General features: G+C 49.5%; 10 protein-coding genes across 10 annotated transcripts; 8 read left to right on the forward strand and 2 right to left on the reverse strand.

Annotated features, from left to right (window-relative positions):
* Window positions 1-14: 14 nt before the first annotated feature.
* N7481_004793 (tubulin alpha chain) lies at window positions 15-1,819 on the forward strand (the record flags this gene model as incomplete). Its single annotated transcript, XM_057264012.1, has 6 exons — window positions 15-39; window positions 129-169; window positions 238-264; window positions 378-453; window positions 574-1,534; window positions 1,591-1,819. 6 exons carry the CDS (start codon window positions 15-17, stop codon window positions 1,817-1,819), a joined length of 1,359 nt encoding a protein of 452 aa, XP_057125673.1.
* A 1,175-nt stretch (window positions 1,820-2,994) lies between these two features.
* Window positions 2,995-7,262, forward strand: N7481_004794 (EF hand domain protein; the record flags this gene model as incomplete). The annotated part of the gene is made up of 6 exons (XM_057264013.1): window positions 2,995-3,007; window positions 3,220-3,377; window positions 3,449-3,572; window positions 3,666-6,515; window positions 6,538-7,181; window positions 7,233-7,262. 6 exons carry the CDS (start codon window positions 2,995-2,997, stop codon window positions 7,260-7,262), a joined length of 3,819 nt encoding a protein of 1,272 aa, XP_057125674.1.
* Window positions 7,263-8,370: 1,108 nt separating this feature from the next.
* On the forward strand, window positions 8,371-9,623 carry N7481_004795 (NAD(P)-binding protein; the record flags this gene model as incomplete). Its single annotated transcript, XM_057264014.1, has 5 exons — window positions 8,371-8,392; window positions 8,449-8,616; window positions 8,679-8,783; window positions 8,837-8,970; window positions 9,024-9,623. 5 exons carry the CDS (start codon window positions 8,371-8,373, stop codon window positions 9,621-9,623), a joined length of 1,029 nt encoding a protein of 342 aa, XP_057125675.1.
* Window positions 9,624-10,554: 931 nt separating this feature from the next.
* On the forward strand, window positions 10,555-12,204 carry N7481_004796 (fungal specific transcription factor domain-containing protein; the record flags this gene model as incomplete). Its single annotated transcript, XM_057264015.1, has 1 exon — window positions 10,555-12,204. One exon carries the CDS (start codon window positions 10,555-10,557, stop codon window positions 12,202-12,204), a length of 1,650 nt encoding a protein of 549 aa, XP_057125676.1.
* A 403-nt stretch (window positions 12,205-12,607) lies between these two features.
* N7481_004797 (uncharacterized protein) lies at window positions 12,608-16,475 on the forward strand (the record flags this gene model as incomplete). The annotated part of the gene is made up of 4 exons (XM_057264016.1): window positions 12,608-12,684; window positions 12,774-14,633; window positions 14,729-16,173; window positions 16,237-16,475. The coding sequence occupies 4 exons, from the start codon at window positions 12,608-12,610 to the stop codon at window positions 16,473-16,475; spliced, it is 3,621 nt and encodes a 1,206-aa protein (XP_057125677.1).
* A 664-nt stretch (window positions 16,476-17,139) lies between these two features.
* On the reverse strand, window positions 17,140-17,958 carry N7481_004798 (uncharacterized protein; the record flags this gene model as incomplete). Its single annotated transcript, XM_057264017.1, has 3 exons — window positions 17,140-17,458; window positions 17,528-17,772; window positions 17,845-17,958. 3 exons carry the CDS (start codon window positions 17,956-17,958, stop codon window positions 17,140-17,142), a joined length of 678 nt encoding a protein of 225 aa, XP_057125678.1.
* A 734-nt stretch (window positions 17,959-18,692) lies between these two features.
* On the reverse strand, window positions 18,693-19,907 carry N7481_004799 (uncharacterized protein; the record flags this gene model as incomplete). Its single annotated transcript, XM_057264018.1, has 1 exon — window positions 18,693-19,907. The coding sequence occupies one exon, from the start codon at window positions 19,905-19,907 to the stop codon at window positions 18,693-18,695; it is 1,215 nt and encodes a 404-aa protein (XP_057125679.1).
* A 1,534-nt stretch (window positions 19,908-21,441) lies between these two features.
* Window positions 21,442-22,815, forward strand: N7481_004800 (MCT family MFS transporter; the record flags this gene model as incomplete). The annotated part of the gene is made up of 3 exons (XM_057264019.1): window positions 21,442-21,590; window positions 21,640-21,781; window positions 21,862-22,815. 3 exons carry the CDS (start codon window positions 21,442-21,444, stop codon window positions 22,813-22,815), a joined length of 1,245 nt encoding a protein of 414 aa, XP_057125680.1.
* Window positions 22,816-23,897: 1,082 nt separating this feature from the next.
* N7481_004801 (uncharacterized protein) lies at window positions 23,898-24,954 on the forward strand (the record flags this gene model as incomplete). The annotated part of the gene is made up of 2 exons (XM_057264020.1): window positions 23,898-24,432; window positions 24,500-24,954. The coding sequence occupies 2 exons, from the start codon at window positions 23,898-23,900 to the stop codon at window positions 24,952-24,954; spliced, it is 990 nt and encodes a 329-aa protein (XP_057125681.1).
* A 405-nt stretch (window positions 24,955-25,359) lies between these two features.
* On the forward strand, window positions 25,360-26,242 carry N7481_004802 (sugar O-acetyltransferase; the record flags this gene model as incomplete). Its single annotated transcript, XM_057264021.1, has 3 exons — window positions 25,360-25,460; window positions 25,580-25,816; window positions 25,882-26,242. The coding sequence occupies 3 exons, from the start codon at window positions 25,360-25,362 to the stop codon at window positions 26,240-26,242; spliced, it is 699 nt and encodes a 232-aa protein (XP_057125682.1).
* Between the last annotated feature and the right edge of the window lie 351 nt (window positions 26,243-26,593).

Here is a 26,593-nt window from a genome sequence, read left to right on the forward strand (position 1 = left end):
CACCACCTATCACAATGAGAGAGATCATCTCCCTGAACGGTATGTCCTGAATTCCGCGCTGGTCTTTCTCCTGGCATCGGTTTCATTGCCAAATTTCCATCATACTGACTTGTTTCCCCGGTATCCAGTCGGTCAGGCCGGTTGCCAGATCGCCAACTCCTGCTGGGAGGTAACTATCACACCACCTTCAATTGCAACTTCAAACGACGGTCAATACTAACCATACCCCACCTATAGCTGTACTGTCTGGAGCACGGTATCCAGGTACGTTGGAATTACAACTTTGGTGGCGCCCAATCTCAACTCGGGCAGCGGAAGCACCTTCCCCCCTTTTCCCTTGCCGGGAAGCAATCACCCGCAACTAACAGCCTCAATAGCCCGATGGATATCTTACCGATGAGCGCAAGAAGGCCGATCCCGACCACGGTTTCAGCACTTTCTTCTCCGAGACTGGTATGTAAATCTCTTCTAGGTCGTTTCTAGACCTTTTTATTGCTTTCCCCACCTTTTCTTTTTTGCACAATTGCTTGTGGTCAAGATCTCCCTGACATTCTTCAACCCCCACCTTGACAGGCCAGGGTCGCTACGTTCCCCGTACCATCTATGCCGATCTTGAGCCCAACGTCGTCGATGAGGTCCGCACCGGTACCTACCGTTCTCTTTTCCACCCCGAGCAGATGATCACTGGCAAGGAGGATGCCTCAAACAACTATGCCCGTGGTCACTACACCGTTGGCAAGGAGATGATCGACCAGGTTCTCGACAAGGTTCGCCGTGTTGCCGACTCCTGTGCCGGTCTCCAGGGTTTCCTGGTCTTCCACTCCTTCGGTGGTGGTACCGGTTCCGGTTTCGGTGCTCTCCTGATGGAGCGTCTGTCCGTCGACTACGGCAAGAAGTCCAAGCTGGAGTTCTGTGTTTACCCTGCTCCCCAGAACGCCACTTCCGTTGTTGAGCCCTACAACTCCATCCTGACCACTCACACCACTCTGGAGCACTCCGACTGCTCCTTCATGGTCGACAACGAGGCCATCTACGATATCTGCCGCCGTAACCTCGGCATTGAGCGCCCCAGTTACGAGAACCTGAACCGCCTGATCGCCCAGGTCGTTTCTTCCATTACTGCTTCGCTCCGTTTCGATGGCTCCCTGAACGTCGACCTGAACGAGTTCCAGACTAACCTGGTCCCTTACCCCCGTATTCACTTCCCTCTGGTCGCCTACTCGCCCGTTATCTCCGCCGACAAGGCTTCCCACGAGGCCCACTCGGTCACCGAGATCACCTCCAACTGCTTCGAGCCCAACAACCAGATGGTCAAGTGTGACCCCCGCAACGGCAAGTACATGGCTACCTGCCTGCTGTACCGTGGTGACGTTGTCCCCAAGGACGCCCACGGTGCTGTCGCCACCCTCAAGACCAAGCGCACCATCCAGTTCGTCGACTGGTGCCCTACCTGGTTTCAAGCTCGGTATCTGCTACCAGCCCCCCCCAGCAGGTCCCCAACGGCGACCTTGCCAACCTCAGCCGTGCTGTGTATGTTTATCCCCCCTACCCAAAGTGACTATTTTTATACTAATACTAATGATCTCTCAGCTGCATGCTGTCCAACACCACTGCTATCGCCGAGGCCTGGTCCGCTCTCGACCACAAGTTCGATCTCATGTACTCCAAGCGTGCCTTCGTCCACTGGTATGTTGGTGAGGGTATGGAGGAGGGTGAGTTCTCCGAGGCTCGTGAGGATCTTGCTGCTCTGGAGCGCGACTACGAGGAGGTTGCCAGCGACTCCCTCGAGGAGGAGGAGGAGCTTGAGCCCGAGTACTAGATTCGGGATGTTGCGTGAGCGTCACGGTGTCCGGTCGTGCCGTAGTGTTATGTCCGTGGACTGGTTTGGTTTTAATTTTGGCCGCTTGCTGTTTTGAACCAATTCGATCTCTGGAGGCGTGTCACCAAGGCTATGGCTCTCTCTTATCGACGTTCCTCTTATCTATGGTAAGGTAACAAACAATACCTGGGCTTGCAAATAGATGGGAAACATAGTTTTTCAGCCCCCGATCATGTCTTTCTGGCTTTGTTGTTCGATATATCTTTAATATCCCCGAAGCAGCGATAAATTTCCCGCTCGTTCTATCTACTTCTTTCTCGCTGAGTGTCCAGGTGTAATTCTTTATTAGCCTAGTACCTACTATTCGTACAAGTATAGTTTCGAAGGAGTGGTATTCGAAATTCCTAAGGCTCTGAGTCCTCCAACGCAAGCCATTCCAATAGTATTTGTTATTTGCTGTTCATCATAGAGTCTAACCAATGCTAGCCATACTACTGTACTAGTACTCCCAGGTACATATGTCTTCCTGTGGAAAATTAGCAAGGGAAACACAAATCGTAATATTTCAGAGTGCTTTCCCATGGATTGCTCTAGGGCTCCTAGCTTGTCTGGTAATGGAGTTCTGTTTGCTCCAGTTGGTGAAGTTGATACACGGCCGCTGCGCATAGTACCTAGGGACGTGCATATTGTATGGTAGATTGCGTATATTTAAGGCTTGGAAGCGCCTAAACTTGTCCCAATCCTTTAATAGCTTCAATATTTTCCTCTGCTTCGACTAATACTACAAGTATCAAGTATCAAGTATCAATTATCATTACAAGGATTACCCTGAATTCCACCGTGCACAGGATGGAATGGACGCTAAAGTCAATTGACCGCCTTGCGCGATGGGGCTGGCTGCCTTCCTTACGACATCCCCCCAAAGCCCCCCCCCCCAGCCACACTGCATACTCCTCTCTATTCCACCACCACATCGATTCTTTTTGATACTTGAGTGAGAGACGCCTCCGTCGGCTTCCCATTGTACTTCCGTCTCTCCGTTGGCGCCAATCCACGCTCGTGGTCTACGGCTAAAGCTGACGACCACCCCGTGTCTCCAACCTGTCCTCCAGGCCCCAACTATCCGGAAACCTATTTGGAAGGAGAGGAGTCTGACTCCTCCATAATACACAGCTATGGCTGATACCGGTAAGCTATCTACTCTTCCTTCCGTCTTGGATATCTAGCAATGGACATAGAAGCTCCGGCGCAATTCAGGAGGACCCGCCGAACTCCGGCCCCCTTCCCCTCTCTCTGCGCCGTTCCGAGACCCGCGCTTCTGTCGTGAACCCTGTCAAACCAGGGAGAAGAAGCAACGGGAAGAAAGAGTGAACGAACATGACTGATTGTCGGAATTACAGCCCAGCGACATCCGAACCTGAATCTCACCCCCGAGGAGAAGCGCGTCTTCTACCAGCTGTTCCAAGCTGCAGACACCACCAACCTTGGAGTGATCACCGGCGAAATTGCCGTTCCATTCTTTGAGAAGACACAATTGCCATCTGGAACCCTAGGTGAGGTACGTGGAAAATAAATGGGGATTACAAGCTCGGAAGTGCACGAGGGACGAGGAAGCTGACCCGCCTCTAGATATGGCAGCTCGCAGATAAAGAGAACAGGGGTCTCTTGACCCCGTCTGGATTCGGCATCGTGCTACGATTGATTGGGCATGCACAAGCCGGGCGTACGCCATCAGACGAGTTGGCTTTACAGCGTAAGTGGTTTCTCTTCCCTAGTTTGCATTTGGGGACGACATTTCACTGTGCCTCGACCGGACCAATATTGATCAAATGCCTCTTTGCTTTAGCTGGCCCGCTCCCTCGATTCGATGGTGTTCATGTCGATGTGAATGCCCCCGTGCCCGAGCCTGCACAAAGCCCTCCTCCAAGTGCGGGCGGGCCTCCTATCCGAGTTCCTCCGCTTCAGCCTGACGATGCGAACAAGTTCCTTTCCCTCTTCGAGAAGTCGGGTGTTGTGAATGGACTGCTGCCCGGCGAGATTGCTAAGCAGATCTTTGAACGCGCCAGACTGCCAAATGAGACCCTGGGCCGCATATGGGGTCTTTCGGATACCCAGCAGCGCGGAACTCTGGATGCGACCGAATTCATCATTGCGATGCACCTTCTGACCTCATTCAAATCTGGTGTTCTCCGTGGTATTCCTCAGACCTTGCCCCCTGGCCTTTACGATGCTGCCGCCCGTCGAGGCTCTCAACGCGGTTCATTCGGAGCGCGTCCTGAGGTACCTCCAGTGCCCGCAGTACCTCGACAATTCACAGGACCCCAAAGAACTACGAGCCCTATGAGCCCTGCCACCCGGGCTCAATTTGGAACCCCATTGTCCGCGCAGTCTACTGGCGATTGGCTTATTACAGCCCAGGAGAAAGCACACTTTGATCAAATTTTCGAGACCGTTGATACGGCCAGGGCAGGTGTCATCACTGGTGATCAAGCTGTTGCATTTTTTATGAAGGCTCGACTTTCTGAGGAGGTTTTGGCACAGATTTGGGACCTTGCTGATATTGATGCTGATGGTCAGCTGAACCGAGATGAGTTCGCCGTGGCCATGTACCTTGTGAAGTTGCAGCGGGGTGGAAAGGAGCGTATACCCCAGGTCCTCCCTCCTGCTTTGATCCCGCCCAGCATGCGTCGACAAGCTCCTGTTCCCGGACTTGGTGCTACTCCTGCTCCGGTCCCAGTGGCAGCACCTCCTCCGCCAGCCCCGGTTCCACGATCTGCTGCGGATGACCTTTTTGGTCTTGATTCGCCCCCGACGACACAGACACAGGTGCCCCAATCTACAGGTGGCTCCAATATCGCATTCCAGACTCCTAGCTCGCCATCCCAAGCCTCCCCGCAGACTGCGTCGACCACATTCAAGCCTTTTATTCCTACATCAACATTCGGCCAGAGCCTGCAGCCCCAGCAGACTGGAACATCCACCGGAACACCGGGGCAAGTTCGCTCCCCGCCGCCTCCATCTGATGATCTGCTGGGAGACAATGACCCTGAAGAATCAAATAAGCTCACTCAGGAGACTACTGAACTCGCCAACTTGTCTAACCAGATTGGCTCACTGGCTAAGGAGATGCACAATGTCCAGGAGAAGCGTACTTCGGCAGAGCAGAACCTCACTCAGACCTCCCAGCAAAAACGGGACTTTGAGACCCGACTGGCCCAAGCTCGTGCGATGTATGAGCAGGAAGTGACTAACTTCAAGGCGCTGGAGGAGCGGCTCCGTGTTTCTAAGGCGGAGACGACAAAGTTGCAACAGGATTATGCCTTGATTGAGGGTGGTCGCCAGGATCTGCACAACCAATATACACAGGTCTCGACTGCCCTGGCAGGAGACCAGCAGGAAAACGCCAGCTTGAAAGAAAAGATCCGCCAGGCCAATGCCGAAGTTGCTCAGCTTAGGCCTGCATTGGAAAAGGCACGCTCCGATGCTAGACAGCAGAAGGGCCTTGTTGCCATCAACAAGAAGCAATTGGCTACCGTTGAGGGCGAACATGAAAAGATGCAGAGTGAAATTGACACCCTGTCCAAAGAAAGCCCTCAATACACCGAGGAACCGACACCTGTGAGCAACACCGAGGTAACTAGCCCTGCTGCCTCTACTGCTAGTCAGAACACCAATCCTTTTTATCGTCGCACCACGACCGGAAGCGAGAGCGAGCGCGGTACTTCTCCGGATAATTCGAATGACCACCACAAGATGTTTGACAGCCTCTTTGGCCAGACTTCTACCGCTCCTTCGGCTGTTGGTCCTCCGCCTACTTCATTCCGCTCTGAGTCGCCTTTGGCTACAGCCAAGTCTCCTGTTGTATCTAATGTTCCAACTCCGTCCGTGTCTCCTGGCCCAGGCAGTCTTCCTGGTGCCTTTCCAGGAAACGAGCCCCCACCACCCACTCAGTCCCGACAGATGACCCCGAACTTCCTGCCCTTTAACGAAAACCAATCTGTGACTTCGTCCACTATGGTTTCTCCACCTGGTAGCCGATTTGGCGGACCCGATGAATCCGGTCTTGCCACCCCTTCGCAACTTACCGTCAGCGACATGGGGGCGCCATCTGTCGCAGAGTCCAGTGATTATAGCCGTGCCGCAGGATCGACCGCCGCAGGAACACCGGCCCAATCTCCATTCGATGAAATTCCTGAGCCATCGATGGCAGCTGCAGTAACAAGTGCTCCTGCCACCGAACAGCACGCCTCTGCAATTTCTCCCAATGTTACTGGGAGAGAAGAGACTTCGAAAGACCTGTCATTCGACGAGCTTTTTGGTAGCAAGGCCCATAAGCGTTCCGAATCGCAGAAGGGAAGCGACTTTGACGAAGCTTTTGCTTCCATGAAGACCCCAGGCGATGAAAATGCAAATGGAGCTGCGACCGCCCATTCCGAATTCCCTCCTATTGAGGAGCTTCACCATGATGAGGAGGAAGATGAAAGCTCAGATGATGATGGCCCTTTAGGGTTCGATGATAATTTCACTCCAGTTTCACCGAAAGGTACTAAGGAGGGAAAGCCGGCTGATTCTATCGATGCGGCTCAGCTCGCGGCTTTCCCTGTCCCAGGATCAGCACAGTCTGCCGCCGAACCCCCTGCACCTGATGCGCAGCAAAGTCCCCCAACTTATGAGACTAGCACTGCCAACGAGGAAGGTAGCCACGTTCCGGAGTATAGTGGTCTTCTTCCTGAGCGTGCTGACCCCACTTTGCCCCCCCGACGCGCCTCACTCCGTCGAATCAGGAACAGGAGTCCCGGTTATTGGCAATGAGCCGCAGCATGATTCACGGGATGCTGCTGCTGTTGCTCCTACAACTGGAGGTGCAAAGACCGGCGGTCCCGACTTCGAGGCCGCCTTTGCAGGCCTAGACCTTGCCCCTGCAAAGGAGGCAGAGGACGACGAGGATGACGAGCCTTCTGGCCACGATACTAAGAATGCCTCGGACTTTGACTTTTCCTTCGATTCGCCTGCACAACAGCATGGCGCTTCTTCAAGTACCGATGCTGGCCAGGGGGGCTCATCTGAATTCTTCTCATTTGACAACAACGCCCAAGCTTCTGCCGCTCAAGCTGCCGGCTCCCCAAATGGAGGTGATGGCAAAGCGGGTAATCATGACTGGGATGCTCTCTTTGCGCCCCTTGAAAATGCTAAGCCTGCCACCGAGGAGGTTGCCAATGGGTCGGATCCCAAGAACCCTGGATGGGCCCTGAACAATGACTCTGGAGAGGACGACCAAATCCTGCAGCGCTTGACGGGCATGGGATTTCCACGAGAGGCGTCCCTAGGAGCCCTGGAGAAGTTCGATTATAACCTTGATAAGGTAGGCTCACCAAAGCCCTTGAATGGTGAACAATGGCTAACTCGCTCATAGGCGGCAGACTATCTGACTTCGAAGACCTAACTAAACACGTCACATTTACCTTGCACATATCATCCCCACATATCTTTTCTCCCATGGTGCCTTTCCTTGATGACCATGTCTCTTCTCAACTTCTGATGGGCTGATATTGGAAAGCATCCACATCTCGTCCCTCGAAATTATTTACCCAGCGTCGTGTACATCCCCTCTTTCCCTTTCTCTTGTGTCTTTGCCAACGCGCTACATCACTAATCTGATTTGACCTACCCCTTTCATTGTGCACCCTCAATGGATGGCTTTGAGCCCTATCATCTTACCCTCTGTCATCTGTCTATTCGTGTAGTGTAGCCATAATCCATCTTACTTATATTGACAACTGATAAAGATACATGTTCCCGTGAAGTAACTACTGCAGCGCCAAGTATTAATTTCGAGGCCACTTTGTTTTCCAGTCAGATGCCTTCATATTTAAAAGATTTTCCAATTCAATTGGTTTATAATCGGGCTTGATACCAGTAGCCAATAGGCCTTTCATCCAGTAATCCTAAGGAAGGGTTTCAGATATTCATGGTTATTGCTAGGCACTGTCACTGTACTATCTAATGATCCCTGAAAAAAAAGATACTTGAAAACTACAGGCGTATCTTCGTTCACCAAGGTTTGAGTCTCAATTTCTTTTGTATTAAGCCTCTTCCTAATTCTTTCCATACCCATGTTTCAACTCATCACTTTAATTTATCCTTCTGTTGCCCTGTTGCCCCACCTTAACCAACGATCCCGCTAATCCAAAAGGAGTAGTCGGAGTTCTCGGAGTTCCCAAAGGAGTATCTGAATTGAACAACTCCCAAAGGAATAATTCCTTGGAAACGGTTTTATCATGATATTCGCGTATCACCTTGTCGGGTTTGCTCCAGAAAGTGGCTGCGGAATTAGTAGTATCCCCGATCCAGTCAACATAGGAGGCTTGGATCGGCATTGCAGGCTTAGCTAGAAGGAGAGCGCTCGCAGGTCTGAGACGGGAATAAGCTTTGATATGCGAGCTGGGATTCTTATTTAAACGTGCCCATGTCCAGCGCTATAGCTATCTAGTACTTGGAAGCAATTATCATTATATCATCTGATAACCAAAATCTTTCAACTACCAACCAAAATGACTCGCGTTCTTCTCACTGGTGAGTTTAGCTTAGGGAGCGAAAAAAAAAGCAACCTAACCGTTCCAAGGTGGCAGTGGCTTCATCGCTACTCATGTCCTCGAGACACTCCTTGCTCGTGGACACTCAGTTGTTACTACTGTTCGGTCCCAGAGAAAAGGCGCAGGCAATCTTGACTGCGCACCCAGAACTATCGAAGAATCGTCTTGATTGCGTTATTGTGACCGACATGGCTCGAGAGAACGGTGAGCAGAGTTAATCTACTCCGAGGAAAGATAACAATGGCGAACTGACATCTGGTGACTAGCTTTTGATGAGGTGGTCGTTTCAGAGCCCCCATTCCAGGCTGTTATCCACACTGCTAGCCCGTATCATTTCAATGCCAAAGATGCCAGGGAGCTCCTAGACCCAGGTAAGTCGAGAAAACTCCCAGCATAGTGCTGACGACTAAGACATTTCATACAGCGATCATTGGGACCACTGGGATATTGAAGTCGGTACAGAAATATGCGCCGACTGTCAAGCGAGTTGTGGTGACATCCTCCTTTGCTGCTATCAACAATGTTTATGCAAAGGCCAAAGGGAAGGTTTACTCGGAGGTAAGTCTCAGATTCAGTTGTAAAGCTGGAAATATTTCCAACCGAAGATACAGGCCGATTGGTGTCCCATCACAGTGGACCAAGCGAACGATAATCCAGCAAACGCATACCGGGCAAGCAAGACATTCGCCGAACGAGCAGCCTGGGATTTTGTTGAGAAGAAAAAGCCCCATTTCGACCTGAGTGTGATCAATCCACCTCTAGTTCTCGGACCTATCGCGCATAACCTGGCATCACTGAGCGCCCTCAACACCTCCAACGAGCGCATTCGCGACCTGATCACTGGTACTGCCAAGGATCGCTGCCCTCCAACAGGGAATTATCTATACGTCGATGTCCGAGACCTCGCACTGGCCCACGTCCTCGCTATCGAAAAGGCTGAAGCTGGTGGCAAGCGTTTTTTCACTGTATCCAGCCACTTCTCTAACAAAGAAATTGCGCAAATAATTGGCCAAGAATTCCCCGAGTTCCAATCTCGTTTGCCGACTGGCGAGGCCTTGGTACCAGGTGACTACCCGACAGATGGTGTGTATGGATTTGACAGTTCACGTGCGCGAGAGATTTTGGGGTTGAAATTCCGACCGTTGAAGGAGAGTATTGTGGATGCGGTAAATAGTTTATTGGCCGTCGAGCCGGAGATTACTCAGTCTTGAACAATCAAGCTTTGTTGTATGGGTGATTATTCAGTTTGATATAATAGTAATTGGCTTAGTGAACAAGCCACCGAATCCTCTTCGCAACCCGTCCCTAATCCGTTTTTCTTTCTCCTCGTCCTTGCTATACTCCATCCATCCCGCTCTTCATCCCTTTTCTGTTCACATTGCTATACGCGTTGAAGAATGTTCTCTACCTTTACTGCTGACCCCAATGAGAAACGCTCCCAGAGACCGCGACAGAAAAGGGGTCAAGTTGCTCGGGCTTGCGATCGGTGTCGGGTTAATCGGATTAAATGTCACGAGTCACATCTGAGTGGGGGCCAATTTGGCAGCAGTAAGCGAATTGAGTCTGACTCGTTACTGGCAGCGAATAGGTATCTCGGACCATCAGGTAATCATATGGAGTGGAAGGGATTGTTAATGGTTCGAAATTAGGGAAATTCAACGTTTACGCTTGGAGATTCACGGGTTGCAGGGTCAACCAGCCGCCCATGGAGCTCAGGAACAGCGCCCTGAAAAATACCCCTCGCCGCCTGGATCGCATGTGCTCTCCTCAATTTCGACACCGGATGTGTCTCTCCATAGCCCGCAGACGAATGACGTACGAATTGTATCTCCACAGACATGGAATGGCATCGAGATTCCTGATATACGTACAGGAAATTTGATTCATTATGGCCCGCTATCATCTCCATATTTTGGGGCTCGTCTGGGCTTCTATCTGGCCGAACAAACGGCACAGCTTCATTCGGAGATCTTGTTACCTGGAGATATCTGTGGCCTAAATTGTACCCCAAATTTATTGACTTTCGAACCTCAGCTCGACCAGCCACAATCATATACTATATGCCTCGGTGGAGACATTGAGCAATTGTCCCGTTCGCAAGAAGAGCAATTTCTCGATCTTTACTGGCAGTCATTTCACTGCATGTACCCTATCATCGGCGAGACCGAGTTCCGAAAATATTATGACTCCCTGTGGAATGACTCCAGTTTCCCTCCAGCACGGAACCAGTCACCACTTGTTGACAGTATCATGGCCATTTGCATGCAATATGGAAGCACATTCTTGATAAGCGATGATGATATGTTGAGTACTGATGATGTGGACCATGCAAAGGTAGCTTCACAGAACAGCTATGCCCTTTACTGCCGTTCGCAACGTCTCCTCCTCGCTGTGATTGAAAACCCTTCCATGATGACGCTACAAAGTTACATTTACTGTATCATCTATCTCTACAATACATCATCGCTGAATGCAGCATATGCAATGCTAGGAAACGCATCGAGGGTCGCCCAAACAATTGGATTGCAGTTCCAGCCTGCAAGAATTACATCAGTAGCAGACCAACAGTTGAGAGCTCGTGTCTGGTCTGTGATGACTATGTTGGATAGTCAATTATCAATGGGACTCGGCCGGCCAGCTACTATTAACGGGGAGCAAAGTAGTTTAGGATCACCTGGCCATAGCCAAGAACATGCATCCCTCTCAGGGTCAATGCTGATGAGTCCGAACCATGATGATATTACGTGGTTGAGCTTCCATGCAAACTGCGCACAACTGGTCAACTCGGTACAGCATATTCAGTATGATTTCTCAAAGCGAGTCATTCAGGCACAGGAACAACATGCTGTCAAGTCGTTTTACGATAGCCCGGTCGCTCTTGAAGAACTTGCGAGCTTTCTTGGACAGGAAGTGCGATCTGTTTACAAATGGGCAGAAAATGTCCCTGAATCCCTGAAGATACCTCGAAAAGGATCCGGGGAGTCATTTTCAACTGAGCGAACTCTGCTGAAGTTTGACACCTTTAGTCCAATTTGGCTGCAACGCCAGCGACTCTTGCTTGAGATTATATACCATCACCTTCAACTTTCAAACTTTCGCTCATTTTTACGCCTCCCGCCTGGTTCCTCATTCATAACGCCACTTTCCGACTGCCATAGCATCAATTGTCTCAACCACGCCATCTCTTTGACAAAAATTATCAATCAGGTGCTCACTGATACGGACCTATTGCGAGGATGGTCTCCAGTTATTCAATATCAATGGGATTCTGCTCTTTGTATCTTAGGATTCACTTTGACCAATCCTGTCTGTCCTCCATCCCCGACAGCCCGGAAATGCCTACAAACCGCAATCAGTTCATTTGAGATAATGGGCAAATACTTCGCGGCCTCAAGAGAGGCCGCCCAACTCTTGCGAAGATTTGCCAGTCAAGCTGAAATGCTTGTCCAGCAATTTCATAATAACCTATCAAGCCGGAAATTGGATTCACGAGATGGTTCTGGGCAGAGCGTGACGCCAGCTGCTCGATCTTCAACTACTGCTGCTGTGCAGTTGCTTGCGGCTCCAGCACTGACACCGGAATACATACAGATGTGTCCAAGTGCGGGGTTTGATCTTTCGAGTTTCGTCGGCGGTAGTGGTATCGGTGGAAATGAATCCTTTACGCTGGATGAATTCAGAAATGTCTCCATTGGAACAATCCACGGCCCCTCTGTACTTGGAGGAATCTCTGGAGATTTGATGAGTGAAGTTGATTTCTCATGGATTTCAGGTGATGGCATGATAGACTGAATGATATTCTATTAACGCTGCCCACAAAATAACTCGAAATTAGAACATACTGGTAGTCTGGTACAAGTAGTGCCACTCAATCCCGATCGGTCCCTCGATCTATCGATCTCCCTCGTTATTGGACATCGCTCCCCACGCTAGCGCTGACATAAAGTTGCAACCTCACAATCTGATTGATCGAGGAAATGACCCATTCCAGGATTTTGCAGTTTCGCCCCGCTTCCGTTGGTTATCTTCTTATCGTCTGGGCGTTTCTTCCTTTTCTTATTCTTACTAGTATTCCTAGCCCAGGTGTTCAACACTTCCAAGTCAGAGTATTACCCATCTCACAGTGGTCACTTCTGTGCGAGTCCTTTCTGATGCCGTTCGACCCTGCTCTGGATCCCCGGATAGCACCGTGGTGATGTCTCGACCGACTTCACAGCAAGAGAGCCAGCAGCAGGCGGGGTTCAGTGCGTCGGGGCAGCGGGAGTTCTTTAGGTATGTCCGAGTCATTTCCCGGCAAGGTGTACTTTTAGTAGTATGTAACTGTGCAAACAGCCTCCTGACGGTGCATTTGTATGCGATAGGTACCTGCCGCCATATCATTTCCAATCAGCTGCTCTTAATCATATCGACCATGAAACAAAAACCACGGATCTCGTCGCACAGCCGTCTTCGGATCCTGTCCTGACAGCGTTTGCCCAACTGGGAACTTTGCGATTGGATTCCAAACGCGCCTTCATTTCACTTTTCGGTCGCAACGAGGTACATATTCTGGCCGAAGCGACTCGAACTCTCAGCCTACAGAATGAAGCCGATCACATCGAGGATGATGCCCTGTGGATCGGAAGTTGTACCATGTCATACGGTCGCAGCCTCTGCAAAGCCGTCCTGAATCTCCCGCAATCTATAGAATGTCCACCCCAATCATTTGTTGTGCCAGATCTCATGAAAGATGAGGAACTTGCTGGACATCAAGATGTAGTCGGCTTTCCAAATTTTCGTTTCTTGGCATGCAGTCCGATCATCAGCCCAAAAGGATTCGTGATTGGTGCATATACGATCCTGGACGACAAGCCGCATGAACCACTCAACGCCGCCCTGATAAATTTCATGGCCGATATCTCTCATACTGTCATGGATTATCTGGTCGCAACAAGAGCCAAAAATCAACATACTCGGAGTGAACGCATGATGGTTGGACTGGGAAGCTTCCTTGAAGGCAAAGGCAGTCTGCGAAATACGTGGATTTCTGCGCATGAAGATATACTGTCTCCAGAGGAGGAGCACCTGGAAGGCCATGTTCACCGGGAACAACAGAAAATACAAATGACGGACAGTGTGGCTAATGGGCTACCAGCTAGCAACTCTCCCGAAATGTTGCCCTTTCGACCAAAGAATTTAAATACCTCTGGAGGCCAAAAGTCTACAGCACAAGTGGAGAAAAGCCAGTCGGTGGTTGATTCAGGGCATGCACCGCGAGATTATTTTCAGGAGAGACCACGCCGTGAGCGTGTACATCGGGCTAAGCCAAAAAGCAGCAAAAGGTCTGAAAATCGATCACCGAAGGCCGATTATGTGACTCAAATACAGGGCACTTTTTCACGCGCAGCCAATATAATTCGCGAGAGCATCGAAGTTGAGGCTGCTGTGTTCTTCGATGCCAACTTTGCTTCACAGGATGCTTTGGTGAATATGTCAGGGGGTAATTCGAGAAGCAGTAGTGTAGGGGGCTTTTCTTCAAGCGACGAAGGCGGAAACGTTGAAATACCCTCCGCCCATGAAAGCCGTCCTAGTGTCGAAAATGCCGCAAAGGCAGGCCCCAACTCAGTAAGCCCTTGTAACGTACTTGGGTTTGCAACTTCAGACTTTTCCAGCATAAGCAATGAGTCCACTGGAGATGGGAAAATTTCTATATCTGAGAATTTTCTTGGTCACCTTCTACGCCGATACCCACGGGGTAGAATTTTCAACTACGGCGAAGATGGGTCGATCTCGTCCGACGATACCAGCGATCACATAGTGAGGCAGTTTGACCAGCGTTTTGGCGGTCTGCGATACAAAAGAACACGCAAGACAATCCTACGTCAAGATGCAGCGACACTTTTGCAATTGGCACCTCAGGCCCGAAGCATTGTTTTCTCGCCTCTATGGGATTCGCATAAGGAGAGATGGTATTCAGGTTGTCTATCGTGGACAAGAACCGCCCATCGTGTTCTTACTTCGGACGATGAATTGGCCTTCCTCTTTGCATTTGGAAACTGTGTCATGGGAGAAGTCCACCGACTTGGTGCGCTTCTTGCTGAACGAGCCAAGTCAAATCTCCTCGCAGGAATCAGTCATGAGCTTCGGTCCCCACTTCACGGAATCTTCGGCACGATAGATATCCTGAATGATACTACCATGAATGCTTTGCAACAGGGGGTTTATGCATACCATCTCGTCATGTGCATTTACGCTTCTTGGCTCAATTGATCAACTCTTGGACTATGCCAGCATAAACGATGTTCGACCAAACCCTCGAGGCATAGACCCTACCAAGCCCCCCAGGTGGGCAAGATTCCCGCCGCAACAGTATCGATCAGAACTCGATCGTCCAATTGGACGTCGCCGTTGAAGATGCCATTGAGACCGTGTTCGCAGGCCATGACTTCATTGGCAAAAGGCAATCATCTTTTGACATCGCTCACACACATCTGGACATCCATACGAGAGTTCGGGTCGTTCTCGATATCGAATCCACCCAGCATCTCAGATTTCTGACTCGGCCCGGAGCGTGGCATGTGATTTTGACAAATGTTTTTGGAAATGCCATGAAATTCACTCAAAAGGGATATATCAGAGTTTCTCTCAAAGCAAGTCCAGTGGCCATTTCCCATGATGGCCAGACCAACCGCTCGACAATCACACTGGGCATTGAAGACAGTGGATGTGGCATGGACAAAGATTTCCTTGGGAACAAAGTTTTCTCGGCCTTTTCTCAGGAGGACACAATGTCGGCAGGCAATGGGCTGGGCCTGAACATCGTGCGTCGGATAGTGTCTTCGCTGAACGGTGATATTCGAATCACCTCTCAGAAGGGTCTTGGAACTAACGCCGTGATCACTGTTGAGCTTGACCATGCGCCGTACCCTTCTCCACGTCCCTCAATTTCCCCGAATAAACAGACTTTCCCTGACTCTATCAAAGATCTCGTTCATGGAAAGACCGTTGGGGTTCTGGTTCCAGGTTCTTCTGAGGGCGATATGGCCCTTGGCACCTCATTGAAGAAACTGTGCCAAGAGTGGTTTTCGATGAAGGTCGATTTCATTGATTCCTTGCATACAAGACCCGGTCATTGCGATATTTTGATTTCTCTTCTTGAAACATTGGATGTCGGAAACTGCGAGATCTTGGCTTCTATCTCTAGCCCGATGGAACGATTCTCCTCACCCGTCATCATCATCTGCTCATCTCCGAGTACCGCACACTCCATGTTTTTGGCCGCCCAGGAGCGGAGATACACTGGAATCCTGGAATTCATTAGCCAGCCATGTGGGCCGCGCAAGTTGGCAAAAGCACTAGAAATATGCATTCAGCGGCAGCGGCAGCGCAAGCAGGAACCAAATGCCTTTGATACGTCTTTCTCTCAAGCATTGCGTACTGATTCAGTGGAACAACCCATGGCAATTGGAACGAGCAAGTCGGTATTGACTAATGCTGAATATGGGCCTCTGACACCGGAGGTCCTCGAACGCTCTTCTCTCCTCACGATCAGCCGTACTAACCCTCAAGGGCATCTTCCACCACTCAACGAATGTTCCCCTCAAGAAAATCAGAATGGTCCATCGACGAATGTTCTACTTGTCGATGATAACGAAATCAACATCAGACTTCTGGTAGCGTTTATGCAAAAGTTGAAATTCAACTACCTGATTGCGAGAAACGGAAAAGAAGCTCTGGACTCCTTTAAAGAAAACGCTGATAAAATTGGTGTTATCCTGATGGGTAAGGCCTCAAGATTTCAATTACCTGAAATTAGATCATGATCTAATCCTAATCCCTTCACAGATATCTCAATGCCTGTCATGGATGGGATTGAAGCTACCCGAAGAATTCGCGAGCACGAGCAGACGTTGCAACAGTCTCAAGAACGTGCAATGATAGTTGCACTAACAGGTGTTGCCCAAGCTGATATGGAACGCGATGCGATAGGATCTGGAATGGACACCTTTTTGACCAAACCGGTCCGGTTGGATGTTCTCGGGCCAATAATCAGTCGAAAGATACACGAATCGCACTTGGCCTGAATAGCGATTTTACTTATTAATTAATGATGTACAAATAGATAGAAGGGAAAACGCAAACGACACAATATAAAGACCTTCAATTCATTCGATCTGTTCGAGCTTTATCAACGTGGACCGGACCACTGCAGTTCTATACTCTCCTCAATCTTCACCCTCCTAGCCACAGAAACGAGTGGTCCCAGATTTTCGGCTCTTTCAGTTTTTGGTTGTGATCTCTAGAGCTGGTGCTCTAGTGCTCTATATATCATAATGACGGCTTTGTGGGTAGTACTGCCTACTACTAACTAGTAGTAGCGATGTTCCCTGGATCGAAGGCCCATACTGTCGGCGATGATCATGGGTTTGCTGCCCAGTGCATTTGCGCTGCCATCAGCCCGAACGACAGCGAAACGCTATTGTGTTTCTACTCAGGTCTACGCCTGTGCAGCGAGAGCAGCAGGTGGATGTCGTCCGAGAGCCAGAAAGCAAAAAAAATGGGTTATATATCTAGATTGTGACCTATCGCTTTTAAATGCAGAAAAGGTCACGAGCAACCAAAGTAAGAAACCATTGCGCCGTGTCATTGCGTCGTCCAAACCGAGGGCTAGCCTCCGTCGGGTGGGTTGAAGTTGTAGCATGTCAGTCCAAGCTGATCGGAAATCCCATATGCCAAGCAAACTCCAGTTTATACTTCATGCGAGAAGCGATCATGGACGCTGGGAACACCGGCTTCGTATTTGTGGTCTTCTTCGCTCCGACGGTCTTCGCGGAGCAAGGGACCATACTCCGGTTCGCTGTCCGAGTATACACCGCGTAGGTCTTGTGTGAAGGTTGTGCGTTGTTGATCATGGCTGTCTCTCCAGTTGAGATCTCCGACCGGGTTGACTTGGGCGGAGCGCGCGCATGACGGGCACGTGAAATAAGTCGCCCCGATGTGATTCTTGATGCTGGGGAGGACGTAGCGGAAGAAGGAAGCCTTGGCAATGTTGTGGAAGTGAAGAAGACTAAGAGAATAAGGAAATCCATTAGTATTCTGATAGATGACTCGCTCACACGGGGTGGATTTGGCTTACCCAAGCACCAGACAGGCCAAGTTGGAGTAGATCTGTGGAATACCCCGAGCCAGCTTGTAGGTATAGCCCCATTCTCTAATTTCGTGCTTGGCCAGAATATTCATGCCTCCGATGTAGGTTCCGATCAAAAGCGTGCCCATCGCGGTGTCGATGAGGATTTCCATGGGGAGGTGAGCGGCCTGTGGCTTTCGAGAGATTCGTCGCAAGTAGAGAATGCCGAGAGCAGCGAGGCCGGAGAGGGAGATCTGGAAAAGGGATTGATTAGCCAACAGTCCAGTGCTTGATCATGAGTGTCACCGGCAGGACTCAATGCGTACAAGGACAATCTGGAAGACGGTCTCAGGGGATTTGTGAGACTTGAAGATGGCGACTAGGGCCAGTGGCCAGACGCAAAAGGCAATGAGCACTTGCACCTTGCGAATGGTGTTCATAGTGCCTTGCGAAGACGAACACATGGCGGAGTGTGGAGTGAGATGGTGGAAGGGAGGAGAGGAGAGGAGAGGCGTGAAGTGACGATGTGAAGGAGTGAGGTTGCGTGAGGCTCCCCGGGCTGCGCCTCGCTGACGCGTGACTTCTTTTTTTTTGGTCGCCTTTGCGGTTCGGCCCCATTTGGTTTCTCCCCCATTTCATCCATCGCCCCAGTCGCCAAGATGGATTTACAAGGCTGCCTGCCTGAACAATCATCCTGCCTGTGGAGATCGACCCCAATGACGCGCCCACAGTTAATTCGCGTCCTCTTATAGGTTGATCCATAGCGGTTTATCGTGGATCTTTGCCGGGATTGGCTCAGCTACGCCCGCAAAAGGAGTCTTGTCTGTTGAGCAACAGCGAAGCCACGATGCTCCCGGGGTATGGTACATTATCTATTTCTGGAATCACCTACAACTACAACTACAACTACTACCGCTTGGTATGTACTTACAAGCAACCAGGACGTGGGGGCCGATGCAGTGAGGTGCTTGCTCGTACGGTACCACGAGATGCCAGACTGCGGACACTGCCCCACTAAAGGATTCATTCCCTTCGCACAATGTCTCTTTTGAGGAAAAGGAGATCCTACATGATGCAATTGCGAGTATGGGAAAGAATATTCATCTCTACCTCGTACTCATTGCGTTGGATAGTATCCATTATTCCAATATCAAACCTTGACGCAGACAATAGACTAGTCTGACGGGGATCCAAAAACCTCCATATGGATTCGATCCGAGGAAACTCCCATTGCCTCGAGACTCATACTCTGCGCCTTCATAAACGGCTGTGGCCCACAAATATAGTAGTCGGCATCCGGAATGACAGCTTCTTCTCTGACCTTGACCAGATCGGCCCGACCGACATGGTCGTAGTCCACTCCCTGCTTATCGCGATCTGTGGTCTCCTCGTAGAAGACGATGCGGCTGACTGATGGATGATCTGCAGTGATTCGGGTGAGATCCTTCTTCATGGCATGAACGCGACCGTTTCTTGCGGCATGGATGAAAACGACCTGTCGGGCTTGGCCTTGTTGTTGAATTATAGTCTTCAGCATCGACATCGTCGGAGTAAGACCCACGCCACCGCTGATCAAGACAGCTGGGGAAGTAGCATTGATATCGAGAACAAAGTCACCGAATGGCATGCTCACATCTAGCTCGGCGCCAACAGGAAGGGATTCGTGTAGTACATTGGAGATCCGACCGGCGGGTTTCGGGCCACTTGCGAATTCCTGCTTCACGGAAATCCGAAAGTGATCCGGACTTGGAGAGTCTGATAGACTATACTGTCGAGGCTGATATGATCCCAGCTCAGGAACAAAGCATCGAACGCTGAGGAATTGACCAGGCTCATAGTGTGGAAGAGCGTCTTTGTCAACTGGGCTAAGATGGAAAGAGATAATCTCGTCGCTCTCTGAGACTTTATCGGAGATGAAGAATTTCCGCCATCCTTTCCATCCACCTGGGGTATTAACACTTTGCTGGTAAAGGTTGCTTTCGAAAGTGATGAAGATATCAGCGAGCTCTTGGTACGCTGCACCCCATGCATCAACTACCGGGGCAGTGACAGCTGGGCCCAGAACCTCCTTGATCGCAGCGAGGAGATGTTTACCAACGATTGGATATTGATCGGCTGTGACACCTAAGCTCGCGTGTTTATGACCAATGCGAGACACAGCACCGGCGAGGGCTTCTGGGTGGTCAATATTCACGGCATAAGCCCATACGGCATGGGCCAGGGCATTGGGCTGCTCCCCGGTCGCTTGATGGGCGGTATTAAATATATTCTTCAGCTCGGGGTGGGCTTCGAGCATGCGCTTGTAAAAGAGTGTCGTGATTTCGACCCCATGCTGTTCGAGGGCGGAATGGTCGACTTCACGATCTGCTTTTCTTCTGTGGTGAGCCATTTGCGCGATAGGCTGATTGGAACCCTGCGAGTAAGTGTGGGAAGCACTGCGCGTCGAAGATTTGCCTGGAGGAACATTGCAAGAAATCTGCAATAAAACTAGAGATCGTTTTGGAGACAAGGCGGAAAGCTCATGAGTGTTGAGTCTGATATGGACATCTCACAGAGTTTAAATTTGACCATGACGCCGGTCATCCGAATTAGTATCTGGCTGCCCCGCGATGTCGAACGAGAGTTCACACAAATTACTCATGTACTCATGTACCTTGTATCTCTCGAGCAAGTTAGAACTGGACGTGGTACCATTGGGCGTGGCTGCCCAGGTGGTACTAATGACAGCCGGATGCGGGAACCCATCATCCAATCTTGACATCATCCACACCACTCTCCGGGTAAGCGCAACAATTTGATTGGAGGGGAATATACTATACATCCCGGAGTATTGAAGAAAGAATGGTGAGGTCTGTCAGCAGTCTACTTGAAGGAGGAAGTACTAGTTAGTAGTTGGCTATAAGAAAGATGATCCATTGAACCACATCAATTGGCCCACTTCCTCCAGAACTCAGCATTCCCCAATCGCCATTCCCCAATCGCCATTCCCCAACCACCAAGAAATACCTGGGCCGACTTGGAGACCAACTAGTCCGAAACTAGCATTGACCATCCAAGGCATCCTTGTTTCCCAACTAATGGTACACGGCTGTCCATCCAGTGCGAATGAGCAGGATATCGCCTTGTTGAAATCCAATACCTTTGTCTTCAAAATTGAAAAGGACAGGACGGAGGAATACATTGTAGTAGAAACTAATGCAAGGAGTCGCGATTTGCTACTACTTCCAGTAGCAGCGCGGGGAGAGACTAAGTTTGATAGTAGTGACCATGTTGCTTCTTCGACATTACTTCCCAACTGATGGCGTAGGGACAACTTGAAGAAAATACATCCCATTCAAGGTTTATGAGAAAAAGAGCGAAAACCGGGAATGAAATTCCTTTCGAGATCAATTCTAGTGCCAATTGGTAAAATACCACTAGTAGATACTCCAGTATTGAGCGATATAGTATACAGTACTCAGTGGTGCTGTAAATAATCTTGGAAGCGGTGCAGCCGAGGGCTCAGGCTGTTTGCGAACTTTGCTATTCTAAGGCTCAACGAGAAACTTGAACCTTGGAAGCCGATGGATCATTGAGTAGATATACTATAGCTGAGAATAATAATCACCAAACTGGGCAGTTCCTCGATATTAGGATATCGTCTTCTGAGTTTGAAGTTGACATCTCGCCTTCGGACTTGAGTACTCGGGCAATGCGCTTCGGCCCGAGAACATTGGGGTTGCCCTTTTAGGAATACCCCGAGTTTGCCGATTTGCAACTATTCACGACAAGATACTCTTAAATATCGAAGAAGTACTATTTGTATCTCATTTTAAATGTCATCACTCTCCTTATTCATCATCTGGTCAATGGTCCGCACTTGAATCCCACTCCCATCACTACCGTTCTCTCAAACCACCTCAAATTCAAGTCATCGAACCGACATGGCCGATCTTGAGAAATCGCAAAACAGTGATGCTGAGGGCATCCCAGCAAAGCCAACGTTTCCAGAAGGTGGTTTGAAAGGATGGCTAGCAGTTCTAGCATGCTGGTGCATCATGTTCAATACCTTTGGGTACATTAATGCTTTTGGGTATGCAGACACTAAAATACAAATAAAGTCCATGCTGACAACTCGCTAGAATTTACGAGTCATATTATCAGGCTACATTCTTGCAAGAGCAAAGTGAGTCCAATATCGCCTGGATTGGCTCATTACAAGTCTTCTTCATGTTTTCAGGAGGGCTGGTGTCTGGTCCTATGATGGATCGATATGGCCCGAAGGTATGCGAACCCAAGAAAAGAGAAAAATAATCATTAATTGCCTAGGGGACTTTTGAATAGCTGATGAGTAGTATTTCTAGGTCATCATTATCCCGTGTTCGATACTCTTCATCGTATCTGTCATGCTTACGAGCCTGTGTACGGAGTATTATCAATTCATGCTCGCACAAGGCGTTCTTGGGGGCCTAGCCAACGGGTTGACATATACCCCGAAAATCACTGCTGTGAACCAATACTTCTTCCAAAAACGACCGTTTGCGATGGGAATTGCGTCTAGTGGGTCATCTTTGGCTGGCGTGATATTCCCAATCGCGCTCAACCGAATGTTGAACAAGAGTGACTTGGGGTTCGGCTGGTCTGTTCGAGTCCTGGGATTCTTGATGCTGGCGCTCAGTATTATCGCCTGTGCATCTGTATCTTCAAATGCGACCAGGAGAAAGGGTGGTCCGCTTCTTCTCTGGAAAGCGTGGAAGCAACCGGCATACACCTTGCAGATCACCGGGCTTTTCTTGGTCGTTTGGGCAATGTTTATACCATTTTTCTACATACCAGGATACGCCCAGTCGATCTCCATCGATATCGACATGTCCAACTACCTGATCGCAATTTTGAATGCCGGCTCCTTACTAGGTAGACTCTTGGGAGGCGCGGTGGCAAATCACCTCGGCCAGTTCAACACATTGGCCGGGGCATCAGTGATTTGTGGAATACTGAATTTCTGTTGGCTGTCAATAAACTCCCTCGGAGGCATGATTGCATTTTCTGTGCTTTTGGGATTCTTCTCCGGAACTATCATCGGACTCTTTCCCGCTACGATAGCAATGACTGCCATGAATCCGAATGAGATTGGATCTTACCTCGGCATGGGACTGGGGGCGTTGAGCATCTCCGGGCTTACGGGGACTCCGATTACGGGTGCCTTGATTAATAGTTATGGGTCCTATGACCCTGCAATCATCTTTGCTGGCGTATGCAGCATTGTGGGTGCCGTGATTGTTGCTGGAGGACGGGCTTATTTTGTTAACAGCAACTAGATCGCGTAAGGCTAGCTTCATGAGCGGACGGAATAATTTATACTATTAACTAGTTTAGAGCCACTCGCTAGAGAATTGAGCTGTGAGACTAGTGTCGTTAGAAATGTCAATCAGAAATCTCAAGTGCCTATTTCCGTCTCGTGTTCCGGGGGCGACTAGGCAGCCTCGTTCGTGTTGTCGTTTTACATTCTGGGAATAATACCCGAGTTCAAGTTCCACAATATAATTTACAACTTACTAGCTAGTCCAATTGAAGTATATGAAGGATAGGAAGAAATTCCTGATCATGCTCCTTTTAGGGAAAATCTCTCATGTCGAATATCATGATCTAGGGTTTTCAGTGCCTGCTTCTGTGATGGCACATGGAACAACCAAAATCCCCGAACCAACTTGTAAATAGGCACCATTGTATCCACAATGTTGCTGCCTTGGCGTCTCGTGTTCGATTGGGGGGGCTGGATTTTTTTTTAATTAGCGATCTACCCTGGGACCCTTAATCCACGACCCCCTGTCGACGGGGCCAACCAGATTTGGCCAATTGCTCTTTAAGCTTTGCTGGCCCGTCCGCATGGAAAGCTTGGCCCCTGGTCTTCTTTGGTCCTCGGTGGTTCTTTTACGAAGTAGTCCTCTTCCAACCAAAGCCGACCCAGGATGACCGCCACCGCCTTACTGAATTAGGGATACTCACTGGCATGGTGTGAGATTCTGGTTTATTCTGAGGGGTTTTCCCTCCAAACCTCCCAGCGGGGCGCGCCTAGGGTGAAGTGGAGTCAGGCATTGGCATACATTTGCTTCCTTAAGAAAACGGATTCTCTCCCCTGAAAATCCACTTCGACTGACTTTCTTCTTTCTCATATTGTAGAGCAGATCTTGTTCTTTCCACGAGGCTGTCTACAATTTCGTGCGGTTGTCAACTTTGTTGTGGCCCTCTATTTCTCTCTTTCTTCCCACACCTCTCGTTATGTGATTTCACTTGACTACTTTCTTCGATTCATTCATTCATTCATTCAGATTCATCACTCACCTTCTCGCGTTTCAATCTTTCACATTTCACACATTGAAACAAAAATCTTTTCGCAATCATGTCTCTCTTTGCTCGTTACCAACCGCCAATTACGAACAAACCCTTGGAGCCCATCTCTATCCTGGCACCATTCTCTGGGCTCATCATTTCCATTGCGTTGGTGGTATTCTTTTTAATACGCTGGTACATTTTGGAGGGATTCTTGATCAAATGGATTTATGGATCAACCTACACCGACCTGAACGAAGTCAATCGTCGCGGCTTCGTAAACCACCATATTGCTGGTGCCACCAAACTTCTCATCCTCATTCTTGCGGTTCACCCGTTCATCAATGTCACTTTCCTTGAGTCAACATTTAATACGCCATTTGCTCCTGGCTCCATTGTTACCATGGGCGATGTGCTGATTATCGTGGCCCAAAGCCTCATCGGCATGTACATATTCGAACTGATCTACCGCGCCAAACTGTCTCCCGTCGCTGTGATGCACCACATTGGTACAATTCTCATCGGACAATCCGCCATTGCGATCAGCCTGAAGCTAGATCGGGAGCCAGATGCTGACATTGAATTCATTCTGTGCACAGTCTGGGGTATGTCGTTCCTTGGTCACAATATCATGCCGGGCAAAGTGCTGACTGTTGTTGCTTTTAACGTTAGGTGCTTTCGACATCGTGTCTGAATTTTTCCCTCATATCGCAATCATTCTCTACCGGGTCTATCCCAATCGCCACCATTTTCTCAGCAAAGTCTTCATTTTCTCATGCTTCTCGACGGCCACAGGTACATTTTGCGAGACAGTCGTGGCCATGTGGCTATTTGGCAGTCTTTGGGATCGCTGGCAGATCGCCTTCAAGGTGGCCACGCCACTCCTACACATTGCCTTTTCCGCAACTCAGATCCACGGAAGTTTAGTGTTTTGGAGAATGTACAAGAGACAACAGCAACTTCACAAGGAAGAAGTCGAGTGTACTGAAGCGAAAGAGGAAGAAAACATCGGGGTTACTTTGGTACATTCTGCCGGTACCGATGAGACTGCTGTTCACTCTACCTCAACACTTACAGTGACCGAAGAGACGTCAAAGTGTCCGTCATACAATGACCGGTCATTTTAGTTGCTGGTTCATTAAGCGACATTTGCATTTACCGGGTTCGTTTCAATTCGTTTTTGTTTTCGGGGTTTATTACCGGCGTCACCTGGACACACATCCATGTTTGTGAGATCGGGGTTCGGAGTGGATCTGCATTTCTTTCTATCTTATCATAATCGATCCTTCTGTACAAAAAACATGACAATGCAACTAAATGATTATGTTCTAAGAAGAATCATGCTTCCTGTGCTTCCCCTAGTTACGGACTTAGTCTCCGATCCGGACTGGCTTGGACCCGCCATTTCCTTGGCCCACCATTTCTCCGACTTCACCTGCATCAACATTGCCCCCCAGAGTCACCAGTCGCTTCAATACCCCAGATATCGTGTCTACCCTTTCAAATTTTCCCGACCTCGTCCTCCCTGCATAATGGCTTCCACCGAGAAGCGCGAAGACATGATCTCCATCGCCCGGGACCTGTCCGGGGTCCCCATGTGCGACGACTACGAGAAGATGATATCTGGCATGCTGTGCGTTACTCTACTCTTTGATCTGCAGGAATAGGGCCAATATGCTCCAACCCCATCCCTTTTATATGTGCTATGTCTCTGGAATTATTAGGCAGACATACTCGGCTAACTTGACCAAGGTACAACCCAACTCTACCCCGCCTTGTGGAGGCGCGACATCGCTGTCGCATCCTGACCAACGACTACAACAATTTAGATCCACGGAGTGTGCCAGCGGAGAAAATCCAAGAGGTTCGATTCGAGTTGCTTCAGAAACTTGTCGGTCGCGTTGGCGAAGGGACCTTTGTTGAGCCGCCTTTTCGCCCGGATTATGGCTGCAATGTCGTCATTGGGCGGGACTGTTTCATCAATTGGAAGTGAGTGCTAACTACATCTGCATATCCGAGCCATGAAATCCATACAAGTATTCTGACGGGAGCAGCATGACGATCCTTGACACCTCGTTGGTGATTATTGGTGATCGCGTCCAGATCGCTAGTGACGTGGGCATATACTCTGCAACCCATGAGACTAGCGTGTTGTCCAGACGTAAATTCGTCGAGTATGGACACCCGATCATCATTGGAAATGACTGCTGGATAGGTGGAAGTGTAGTCATCCTTCCCGGTGTGACGATCGGTGAGGGCTGCACGATTGGCGCTGGATCTGTTGTGACAAAGGATATTCCTCCCTTCTCGGTGGCAGTTGGGAGCCCCTGCAAAGTGCGAAAAACCATCCAGTCCGCGGAGGAGGAAGAGAAGGATCCAAATAACCCCTATAGAAATATGTCCCGCGAGCTGTGAAAGCGAAGCTGAGGAGCAAGATTATTGTTCATTCTAGGATAAAGTTAGACGATATTTCATATCTATAGAACTGCTAGAGTTCCGAGGACATTGTGATACAGAACTGATTAGACAAATCGAGTGAAACTAGTATGATTAGTGGGCATGGGGGCAAGTTCTGGTGTCTGGTCGAGAGAATACTGCCAGTGGCTTAGCTATTATAGTATATTCAAGCCATGTCAGCTTACTAGTAGCCCTTGAGTGTAACGTTGAATTGAACTTAATTGATCGAACTAAGCATGTCAAACTTAAGTGGTGGTTTGTCGACTACAGAATAATGATAAAGCGATAATTACCCTTCAATCCCGACCT

This window comes from Penicillium waksmanii (assembly GCF_028829765.1).
Source record: "Penicillium waksmanii strain IBT 27052 chromosome Unknown utg000004l:1.0-5674109.0:1.0-5678898.0, whole genome shotgun sequence".
In the NCBI taxonomy this organism is placed as follows: domain Eukaryota; kingdom Fungi; phylum Ascomycota; class Eurotiomycetes; order Eurotiales; family Aspergillaceae; genus Penicillium; species Penicillium waksmanii.